The sequence below is a fragment of the Hydra vulgaris genome, chromosome 07 (assembly GCF_038396675.1).
Source record: "Hydra vulgaris chromosome 07, alternate assembly HydraT2T_AEP".
Classification (NCBI taxonomy): Eukaryota; Metazoa; Cnidaria; class Hydrozoa; order Anthoathecata; family Hydridae; genus Hydra; species Hydra vulgaris.
In genome coordinates, this window is record NC_088926.1 from 26,933,327 (window position 1) to 26,945,383 (window position 12,057).

Consider the following 12,057-nt stretch of genomic DNA (forward strand, 5'->3'; position numbering starts at 1 on the left):
CATATAATAAATGAAAAAGTAAGATGAAAAAAAACAACTTTTTACGGTACTTAAAGTTTCATGCCATTTGCGGCACTCATCAGCCATATATTTAAATCAAGAAAAAACCGTTCAAAAATAAAATTAAAAAACCGTTACAAAATTAAAAAAAACAATGGAATGAGTTCTAACGTCAAATAATAATAATAATAATAATGACAATAATAATAAAAATAATAATAGTATAAAAAAACATCTTTTTTAATCGCCAGTGTCATATTGGGAAAGAAGGAATCTGTTTCTATTTCTACACTTAGAAACATTTATTAAAGTCTGGTTATAAATGTAGTCTAACATATAATCCTATAACAATATCAACTCCAAAACGGAACAGAGCCCGCAACATCATTTGGTTTAACCCTCCATTTAGTAAAATTAGCACCAACTTTAGCAACGTTAGCACCAACGTGGGAAAATGTTTTTTGAAACTTATTGATAAACATTTTCCTAATAATAATAAACTGCATAAATTACTCAACTCAAATAGAAGTAAAACTTTAATTTGGTTGAGTAAACTTCCTTTAAAAAATCAGGTTTCATGTGTTTTTTTTTACCACCACAAGAATTATATATTCATAAAAAAAAATTTATGAAATTTCTACAGGTCTTGTTCTCTTATTAACAACTTTTTGGAGTAAAGCTTGCATCCCTAAGTAATCAGAACAACATGCCATATCAAAACTGGTAAAACTTGTAAAACTAATTTAAGTCAAAGAAAAATCATAAAGACTGAAACTCAGCAGTAGAATGAAACAGAGTTTGTTGATAGCAGTGATAATTTGTTTGATATTGCCTTAAGCATAATCAAAATTCAAGAGAATAATAACTTTCTTCTTGCTTAAAGATAGAAAGGTTGGTATCAAATGATTCTTTAAAAAAAATTATTCTTAGAGCAGTAATTTTTTTTCTTTCTTAATTTTTTTTTTTTTCATAATTTTGCAAAAAAAAAAATATGAATTTAGTTTAGCCAAAAATTTTGGTAAATGTATATCTGAATTGTGCTACCAGGGATGTGGTGTCCCAAAAAAGACTCCGAAATTGAAAGTAACATAATCTAAGACTAATAAGGTGAAAAAAATCAGCATGTCTAAGGTACAATAACTATCAGTTTTGAACCTGGAGCCTTTATGTATAATAGTTGTTAGGGACACTGGGACTCCAGGCTAAATAAAAAAGGTTTTGTATCATAAAATCCCATGAATGGAAAGTCTAAGCTGTAAATGCAGAAACTCGTGCACTATATTGATTAAGATGATGTATTTTTTGTATATATATATACTTTTTTTCAAATTCTTAAATACAGTTACTGAGGCGGCACCAATATCTGAACCTTCAAGTAACTATTCCTCATTAATTTCAAGTTTTGAATTTGCCTCTACAACTCTATCTACTGTTCCATCTGTATCTACTATTACATCTCCATTTACTATTACAGCTGCATTTAATACAACCGATTCTATAACTCCTAAATCTAGAAATATATTTATTGAAAGTATAACTGAAGCTACCAAATCTACAGATACATCTACTGAATCTAATTTTGCTGGTCCTAAATCTAGAATTTCAAGTTTTGAATTTGCCAATACATCTGCATCTACTATTACAATTGCATCTACTGTTACAACTATACTTGCTTCAACTGATTATACTACTACTACTCCTATATCTTCAAATATATTTACTGAACATATAACTGAAGCTACCATATCTACAGATACATCTACTGAATTTAATTCTGCAAGCCCTGAGTCCACAATTTCAAGTTTTGAATTTTCCAATACATCTGTATATACTATTACATCTGCATCTTCTGTTACAATTGCATCTGCTACAACTGATTATACTACTACTACTCCTATATCTTTAAATATACTTACTGAACATATAACTGAAGCTGTCAAATCTACAGATAGATCTACTGAATCTAATTCTGCAACTCCAGATTCTGGAATTTCAACTTATGAAGCTACAACTATTGAATCTACAGTTTTTAAATCTACATCAGCACCTATTACATCTACATTTGTGTCTACTAAGACTAGATCAGCATGTCTTGAATCTACAATTTCAATTTTCGAATTAATCAATTATACAACTGCATCAACTAATACAATTGAATCTTCTACAACTGAATCTATTACAGTTTCTAAATCAGCAAACATATTTACTGAAAATATGACTGGAACTACCAATTCTGCATACACATCTGCTGAATCTTTTTTTACAATGTCTGTACTGACAGCTACACCTACTAAGTCGATATCTGCAACTTTTGATTCTGCAACTTCAAATTTTGGATCAACGCATACTGAATTCCTAATTCCATTTTCTAATATTTCAATTCTAAAATCTACTAATAAAGCTCTTGAGTATACAACTTCTATAGTAACAGCTACGGAATCTAGAATTGTATCTACTGAATATTCAGCTATAGCTTTTCAAACATCAGCTACTGATTCTATAGCCCCAAATACGCAAATCATTTCTACATCTACTGAACATTTTTCAACAATATTTGCACCCAAAAAACACTTGTATCTTCTGCAACGTTGAATTTACACCAACAGTTAGTAAATTTGCAACTATAATTCAGGAGTCAATTACACCTGCACAAACTACTGCTCAAACACTTGCTCAAACTCCACCAGCTTTTAAATCTTCAATTTTGGATTCAACTTTAGAGAATTCAATTAAAACTTTAGAGGTTACAACTACAACTTTAAATTTTTTGGAAAATAGAACTATTAACAAAACTTTTATAATGTCATTATCTTCACCTGCAATCCATTTAACTGAAGTTTTAACAACTGCAAAAATTTCCCAGTCAAGTCAATCAACAATTGAAATAACAAAAGCTATAACAACTCAGGCTATAATTACTCAGGCTACAATAACTCAGACTACAATAATTCAGGCTACAACATCTCAGGCCACATTGACTCAAGCTACAACAACTCAGGCTACTACAACAAGTATTTTTTATAATTTTTTTATATAAACCAATTTTAAGTGTTGTTTTTTATTATTACAAATATGTATTATTTTTCAAGTTTTCTACTTGAGCATATTTTTTTATTACATTTTTAATTCAAAAGCTCCCAAGGTAAACTCAACGTCTTTTGTTATAGTTATTCCAAACAACCTAATATCTAACAGTTTAATGAAGTAAGTTTTTTATTTTACATTTGATAGCTAAGTGTTTTTTTTTTCTTTTACATTTTTATTAAAACAATTAGACACGTTAAAAAAAATTTTATGTAAAAAAATAAATAATAAAAATTTTAATTTTATTTTAAAAGTATTCTTTTTGGAATGAAGAAAAATTTACATATTTATGGACTTATGCCACGCAAATTTTTGTGTGTACAGCATGTACAGAAAATATCAAAAACTAAAAAATTATTTTTCTAATTTATATAAATTAAAGCAAGTTTAAGTAATATTAATTTTAATATATTCAAATATTCCAGTCAATGTCTGAAAATATTTAAAATTCATTCCAGATATTAGTGACCTTTGTTAAACCTTGTGCATTTATAAACCTGGTGGATAAACTATGTTAAACCAAAAATTTCCTAAACCTTTCATTTATTTTAATACCTTTCATTTATTTTAAGGAAAACAATTAAAAAAATTATAGTTATGATTAATTAGTTTTAAAAAATTAATTAAATTTCTTTTTATGATGCTTTATTTATTTATTACATATTATTATTATTTTTAGTTGTCTTTAGGAATTTTTAGGTAACAGGTCTTCTAAATATTTTTGAACAATACAAGACAACTCACTTCAGTTAAACTATGATTTTGTAAACAGTAAAATTTATTTGAATCATTTTTGGATATGAATAAAATTTTTATAGACTTTTTAAAAAGTTAAAAAAAATATTACCATGAAAAATTAAAAATAACCTATTTTTTCAATTTTTTATCTAGAGTATTTCAAAAATGAAATTTATTTAAGTGCATTTTCTTTACCTACATTTTTTATTGGGTCATAAGATTTTCAAAAGGCACAAAGTCACAGCTGCAGTCTAAGTGCCTCTAATTAAAATAATGATAACATTCAATGTGATTTTATGGAAACATACATCTAATGGTAAGAACAGTTTTTTGCTGAGTTGCTATTTGTAACAAATTTAAAAAAAGTATTAATAAAAAATATATACAGTATATATAAGGCTTTGTTCCTTTATAATATTTTTAATTCTAAGGTCATTTATAGTATTTTTTAGTTGAATTGTAGATAATGGTAATAAGATTGTTGATACAAAACCTTTAAGACTGTTGAATTTTGATAAAATTTACTCAATAAAATTTTTTTTTATTTTAGTTTTTTTAAATTGTTGACTTAACTAAAAAAAAAATTTTCTTTAATTTAAATTTTATAATCAATTAGCAAACTTTAAATTTTATTTATGTGTCATGCCTATCATTCAATATAAAAATGAACATGATTCTAACCAAGAATCTCAAGTTTGTATTTTGGCCTAGCCATAAAATTTCATTTTTGTGGAGACTGCCAACAGAAGACCAATTCATTAAACACTTAAAGAAACTTTAATAGAGCTTTGTAATAAGACCTTTAGGTCTTCTTTGAGCTTTCTAAACAAAAATTGACATTATTTGTTTTGCTTTTCCAGAACATTTCATATCATTTTGGTAAAGCTACTATCTGGTTCTTTACCTAAAAGAAATCCAGATTCATACTCATGGGATGAAATAAGTAACCACACAGACGGCCTGTACTTAGTAGGAATTCTTGATGCAAATAGTAAGATCAAAAACTTTACAGTGGGTGGAGGATCTAATCAAAATTGAAGAGACTCAAGTATTACAATATTTTTTATTAAAATATCAAATCATTAGAATTTAATCCTGTTTTTATTTATTATAATTATTATTACTACATATTGCTCTCTAAAGATTATTTATTCTGTTAAATATATTTTTATTCAGTTTTTTTTGAATTATTTTGGTTAAATTTTTAGTTAAGTATTGGTAGAAAATTGGGAGAAAAAGGAATGGAAAAATTGTGCTATAAAAACTAGCAATTTAATTGACTTTTTTTCATTTTTTGATAATCAATGAAGTCATTAAATTCTGCATTATTGTATTTTTAATTATATACATATATATATATATATATATATATATATATATATATATATATATATATATATATATATATATATATACATATATATATATATATATATATATATATATATATATATATATATATATATATATATATATATATATATATATATACATACATATATATACACTGCGACCATTTTCTATAGATGCATGTGGATTATGTCTTAAAAACGTACTTAACTTTATTTTTATAGTGTATTTCAATAAATTATAAATAAAGCACCAAAAAACAATATCAAATTTGAAAAGAGGTCAATCATAAATGAATTAAGTTCAAAAGATAGCTGACTATTTTCTATAGACGCAGTTTACATTTTTCAACAAAACTATCTAAAAAAATGTTTTTATCACATTTTTAGTACTCGATTGGACCTCCTTTGCGCTCAATTACTTGATAAATTCGTTTTGGCATACTTTCCACCAAGTTTTCAAGCACTTTTGGCTCCATATCCTCCCAGCATTCTGATACTGCTACTTTTAGCTCTGTCACAGAATTATTGCTTCTGGTCAGCATAGATATGTCTTACAATGATTCCCCAGATGTTTTCAACAGGATTCAAATCTGGACTGCAAGCAGGCCACCACATTTGCTCAATTTTTTTTTTATATTGTTTTTAAATGGAATCAAACATAATTTTAGCACATCAATGTATTCAGAACTTTTCATTTTGCAAGATGTAAATGCTAAATTTAACTTTCCTGTTGCACAAAACCCAAGCCAAACCATCAAAGATCCACCACCAAAGTTCCTTGTCGAAAAATATTTGGGTTCTTTCCTCAAATCATGCCAGTAGCGACTAAAACCATCAGGCCCATCAAGATTAAACTTTTTCTCATTCGAAAAAATCATCTGGTATTGAAAGCAAAAATATTCAGCTATTTAGACATCTTACGTATTCATGAGAATTTAATCTAAAATTTCTTACTTGTTCCCAATCGCATGCCATGTTTTCGCAGGCAAATTCCATCCGTTTCTATTTGTGAACGAGCTTCAAATTTGGTGCTTTATTCATTTTTGATCGTACAATGTGTGGGATGTCTTTAAGAACTTTCCTAATCGTCTCCTTGCAAACATTTAAACCCAAATCTGACTTAATTGTTTTCAAACTTTTTGATGAATTTGATGCGAGTCGAACAATTCTGCATTTTTTTCAAGAAATTACGGATAACGTGATCTGATCTCTTCAATCTTCTAGTAATTTCTCGATATGTAACTTTTTCTTGATGATAAGCCAATATTTGACCTTTTTCAATATTGGTAAGGACCTTTCCTTTCGGCATTTGGTTAAAGATCAACTTAATTTCGACTCACATAAAAAATACTACAGAATATAAGAAATTTGCGGCAAAACTCGTAAAATCTTTAGTGCATCTATAGAAAATTGCCACGTGAATATTAAAAATTTAATTATTTTAATACAATCAAGACAATTAATAATCAGATGCATAATGGATCATTGTTTTCTTGCATACACTTATTCAAAAGTACCGTTAGAACAATTTTATAACCACTGTAACACTGTAAATCCGCTAATTTCTACATGCGTCTATAGAAAATGGTTGCAGTGTATATGTATATGTTAAACATATATATGTATATATATAACATTCAAAACCTAGAATGAGCAATTTTCTTTTTATGTGTCAACTTAAATTAAAAAAAACTCTAAGTATCTTAAAAAACAACAAGTAACTAATAATAACAAATAACTATATAAAAAAAACAACTTTAAAAAGTTATTAAGTATTAACTAAAAAGTACTAATAAAGTGCACAAAACAAAATATTTTTAACAATGTTTAAAGCAGCACATTAAAAGCAAAGTTGCATGTGTGTGTGTATATAATATATACACGCACACACATTTTATATATATATAATACATATATAGTATCTATATATATACAATTATATATATATATATATATATATATATATATATATATATATATATATATATATATATATAATATATAATATATATACACACACACTTGAAGAGAAATGCCTAAATTAATAAGAGCAAATCAGCAAGAGGTATGCTGATTTGCCATCAGAGCTTCCAATAAGCGACCTTCCAACCAACAGACAAGTGATTCAATATTCATATTTTATTTGTAAAAATATGTATGAAGTAACAAGTATTAGTTCTCCAGAGATAATTTCAAAAGTGACAAATGAGTCGATCAGTCTGTGGAGTAGAGTAAATCCTAAGCTTCCTTTGATCCACAAGAAGTCAGTAGCCAAAAAAATTTCTAGACTTCTTAAGAGAGTTTTATCTACTGAAAGAAAATGCAAAAATGCAAACAAAAACAAGGAATATCTTGATTACAACTTTGAGCATTTGTTTGATTTGTCTTCTTGTGGTTGTGGACTTCCAGTAGTAGCTTGCAATAATAGGTTAGGAAAATTGTTAATTTCATTTTTAAATGTAATACTTATTTTTAGCTTGTGCTAAACTTTATACAAATAATTGTTTATAACTTGATATGATATTTTTTTATAAGTTAAATGCTAAATTAAAAAGATTGTATTGGATAATTTTATGTAGTTTTATAATTTTAATGATATGTTTTTGTTTTCAGTTTTTCTGTAATGCTTTTTTATAAAAATGATATTAAAATTATTCTAATAGATTTTAAATATTTTTATAGTGCATGCAATTTTTTTATGCATAGATCTTTGTGTAAGTGTAAGAATCCTTTGGATTGCAAAACAACACACTTTGCTTGTCTCTGTGAAAGCGGCAAAAAGTTAAATAATTTTAATTTTAAAATTAGACTTCAATTAACTCTTTAATCTGTAATAATTCGGAGAGCTATGAGTCTGGTAGTAACAATCAAATACACGTCAGAGTGAAAAAATAGTGTACTTTTCTTCCATTTTGTCAGCAAAATACTTTATTTTGTTTTATTATTAATAATAAAAAAGCCTAAGAGATGGTTTGAACTGTAATTTTCTTAAGTGTTTAGGATATTGTAAAATATATTTGAGACTATTTTATTGTATTTATTCTATTCTAAAGTTACTTTAACAAGTTTATTATTGAACTGAGTAAACGCTTTGTTAAAAAAGTTTAAAATTGTTTTAGGTACCACCTTTGAATAGAGAATATTTAAAAGATCAAAAATCTAAAATTGGAATAACAGGAAGATTTCAAATTGGTACAGTAGATAAAAAAACAGCTGCCAGAGAAAAAAGAAAGCAAGAGAGAGAAACTAACGAGCAGATAAAAAGATGTATTAAGTTGCCTGCTGCAGAAATTCAATGTGATTCCAATCTGGATACTGAGTTATTTGATAGCAATAATAAATTTGAATCTGATCCAGACTTTTCTATAACCGTGCCAGTTGAAAAAAATTATACTCATTTAACAAGTTTGGCAAAAGCTGCTATACGGTTTGAAATAAGTGATGCTGCAACAGCTGCATTGGCAACAGCTGTATTAATAGACTATGGTATTGTAAAAAAGTTTAATAAATCACAAATAATAACTGAAAAAAAGATTTTTGGAGAAAAAAAAAAGAATCAGCACTATCATAAGTTCTAAACACTTAGCTGATGTTAAAGAATTAAAGGTTATTGGAATTGATGGAAAAATTGACAAGTCTACATTAGTACATTCTGTCAGTTATAACAACAGTTATAAATGAAGATCCTATTATTGTTGCTTTAACCAAAGAAGAACATCATCTTACATTTACAGCAGAATATGGACCAACAGCACAAAATTATTTGACTCATGTAGTTATACCTAATGGAACTGGCGCTACCATGGCAAACGCTACTGCTAATGTTTTAACAGAATATAATAGTGTTCAGAGCTTAATCGCTGTTATTGTAGATAACACAACTTCTAATAAAGGTGCAGATAATGGTTTGGTTATAAAACTCGAAAAAATTCCTAAAAGAAGTTTGCAGCTTTTAGGATGTTTGCTTCATCAAGTTGAACTTCCACTGCGACACATTATATGTGAGTTAGATGGAAACACAAATGGTCCTAAGTCTTATATGGGGCCTATTGGATATGCTGCATCTCATCAAACTCTTCATGAACAGCTATTGGTTGAGTTTGTTCCCATATATTCGGAAATAGAGTTGTTTGTTAGCAGTGAGGTTATAAGCGATCTTAGTGCAGACCAGCGAAAACTTTATGAGTACTCTGTGGGTATCTCAAAAGGTTTTATATCTAAAAAATTTCTTGCAAAAAAACCTGGACCAATTTTTCATGCTAGATGGCTAACTTTAGCCTTAAGAATAATGATGGTTTATGTTTATGCATAATGGATCATTGTTTTCTTGCATACACTTATTCAAAAGTACCGTTAGAACAATTTTATTACCACTGTAACACTGTAAATCCGCTAAATTCTACATGCATCTATAGAAAATGGTTGCAGTGTATATGTATATGTTAAACATATATATGTATATATATAACATTCAAAACCTAGAATGAGCAATTTTCTTTTTATGTGTCAACTTAAATTAAAAAAAACTCTAAGTATCTTAAAAAACAACAAGTAACTAATAATAACAAATAACTATATAAAAAAACAACTTTTTTTTATATAGTTTTTTTTTTATACAATGTTTTTGGTTTATAATTATGGTTTAGGACTGATAAACCATCTCCTGAGTTATTAGTAATAACTAAATATATTGTTCAAGTCTATTGTGTAATGTGGTTTGCTATTAAGCGCTCCAGAAAATACAAAGATGCTTGTCAACTTCTGTACAAAACCATTCAATTAGTCAAGTTTCAAGACAGCAGGATTCAGAGCATTGTTTTTAAGAACTTACAAGGAAATTCATATTGTTGTTTGCAAGAAAATTTCCTGTACTGCATGCTGCTGGATGAAAATCTGAATATAAGAAATCAAGCCCTCAACCAAATCCTTAAAATAAGAGCATTGAAAGAAGACATTACTTTTGAACCAAAGCTTAAGCCGAAATCTATAATGAAAATAAATTTTTAAGCTGAGTCTTGGGGTTATCTTATTTCTGTTGATGATATTCAGGTTGAGCCCCCAACAACTCTTTGCATAACGTCAGAAAATTTGAGAGAGGCTATTAAATCAAACCTAAAACTTTGTGTAATAGATATGCCTAACAATTCTCAATCTGTGGAGAGAGCAGGCAAATTAACCTCAGAGGCATCTAAACAGGTTTATGGTTACAAAAAGAGACACAAATTCATTTTGACTTAAACCCAAAGTGGAGGAGAGAATAAAAGAAACGTAAAAAAGTATGACTATTTTATAAAATGAATGTCTAGTATGTTAGTTATACTTTTTGTTTATTTGTTTTTTTCTTTAACTGCTGAATGAAATATTTACTGTAGTCAATAATCTAAGTAAAGTTCTATTGATATTAAATTCCTAATTACATAGACTTCCAGGGCTGGTTTTCTAGGGAGGAGAGCAGTTGGTGAAATGGATACAGGCTCCACGATTTAGGGGCCCCCAAACGCTAATGAACTTTCTATCAAAACTTTTTTTTTTGAAATTAATTTAACAGCTATTTAAAATGACTAAAAATACGCATAAAGTTATTGTAATTATTAAAAATTTGGTTTAATCTCAGTTTTCAATAGTTTTTCTGTTTTTTATTTTTGAAACCTTTTTTTTCAACCAACTGCAAAAATTCAAGAAACTTGTTAGTATAAAATTATATTTATATCTGTGGCCCCTAATATTATTGTTGCACCCGGGCACCAGACGTAGAAAACCGGGCTTTTAGACCGCTAAAAAATAGGCTATAAAACATATCAAAATGGCTGAAAAGTGTGATTATTAAATCCAATTTCCTGAAGGGAAAAAAAGTAAATGTTATTGTTTTGTGTTATTAACATTGCAATAAACAAATGCCAGGGTGATTCTTTATGATTTAAATAAAAAAACACCTAGTAGGCAGTGGCCTAATGTGTAACAGTCCAATGCAACGCATATGCAGATTGTGTCTTTGAAAATAGTTTGCCTATTTGTAAATGCAGAGCAGGCTTTATTTTTGGAGGTTTGTTATTTGTATTTTAAGCATTTCTTGAAATATATACAAATGTATTTTTTTAGATGATCAATGTTAACAGTATGTTTTTGTACTTAAAAGTTAGATTAGCCAGTTAACAGTATTTAAAATTTTATAGATATTTCTGCTAAAATAACAGTTTTGATGCATGGTCTTAAAAAGTACACTATTTTGATTTAATTTTAATGTTAAACATTGTAAATGGTTTTTTCAATAATATAAGCATGTTATTTTTTTTTGCTATAATTTATTATTGCACAGTTTGGTTAAAAGTTATTTACACCTTGACTCTATAACTTTTTTAACCTGTGGCTTTTATTATCATTGTGAATGGTATGGATTGTAAAAATTTATTTTTAAAATTTTTTATTGGGTTTGATTTATTAAACTGCATGTTGCTTGCATATTATCAATATACAGATTCCATTAACAGCTTCAATCAGCGTTGTCATTTTTCAAATTGCAAAACTTGAAATAAAAACTATAAAAAATTAAAAAAAAAATAAAAATGTTTGATCTTGATATTTGAGCTTAGTTCTAGTTGTACTTTAGATTTTTTTAAATAATCAATAATGCTTGACCAATTATTTATACAAATAATAATGCTATATTAACTTTATGAAAAAAGGTTTTAGAATAAAACTTAATCTAGTTTTAACACATTTGATCAATATTTATTCAGTATTATTTTTAATAAAGGTTACACAGGTTTTATACAAGTTTATACAGGTTTTGATCTAGTTAAGTGTTTGTTTGTTAGCATGTCATGATTTGATAGTTAATATTTTTTGTTATCACAATTTTTCAAGAAAGTAGTTTTTACTCATA

The 12,057-nt window shown here is 27.2% G+C and overlaps 1 protein-coding gene across 1 annotated transcript in view; it reads left to right on the plus strand.

The window, feature by feature from the left end:
• The first annotated feature begins 1,134 nt into the window (after positions 1 to 1,134).
• LOC100199059 (uncharacterized) overlaps positions 1,135 to 12,057 on the plus strand; it is a 35,636-nt gene continuing 24,713 nt past the window's right edge. The window contains exons 1-3 of the mRNA XM_065801514.1: positions 1,135 to 3,011; positions 3,168 to 3,204; positions 4,683 to 4,870. Of these exons, the coding sequence (XP_065657586.1) occupies positions 1,240 to 2,592 (1,353 nt within the window). The 5' untranslated portion in view covers positions 1,135 to 1,239 and the 3' untranslated portion in view covers positions 2,593 to 3,011; positions 3,168 to 3,204; positions 4,683 to 4,870. The remainder of the gene's footprint in view (positions 3,012 to 3,167; positions 3,205 to 4,682; positions 4,871 to 12,057) is intronic.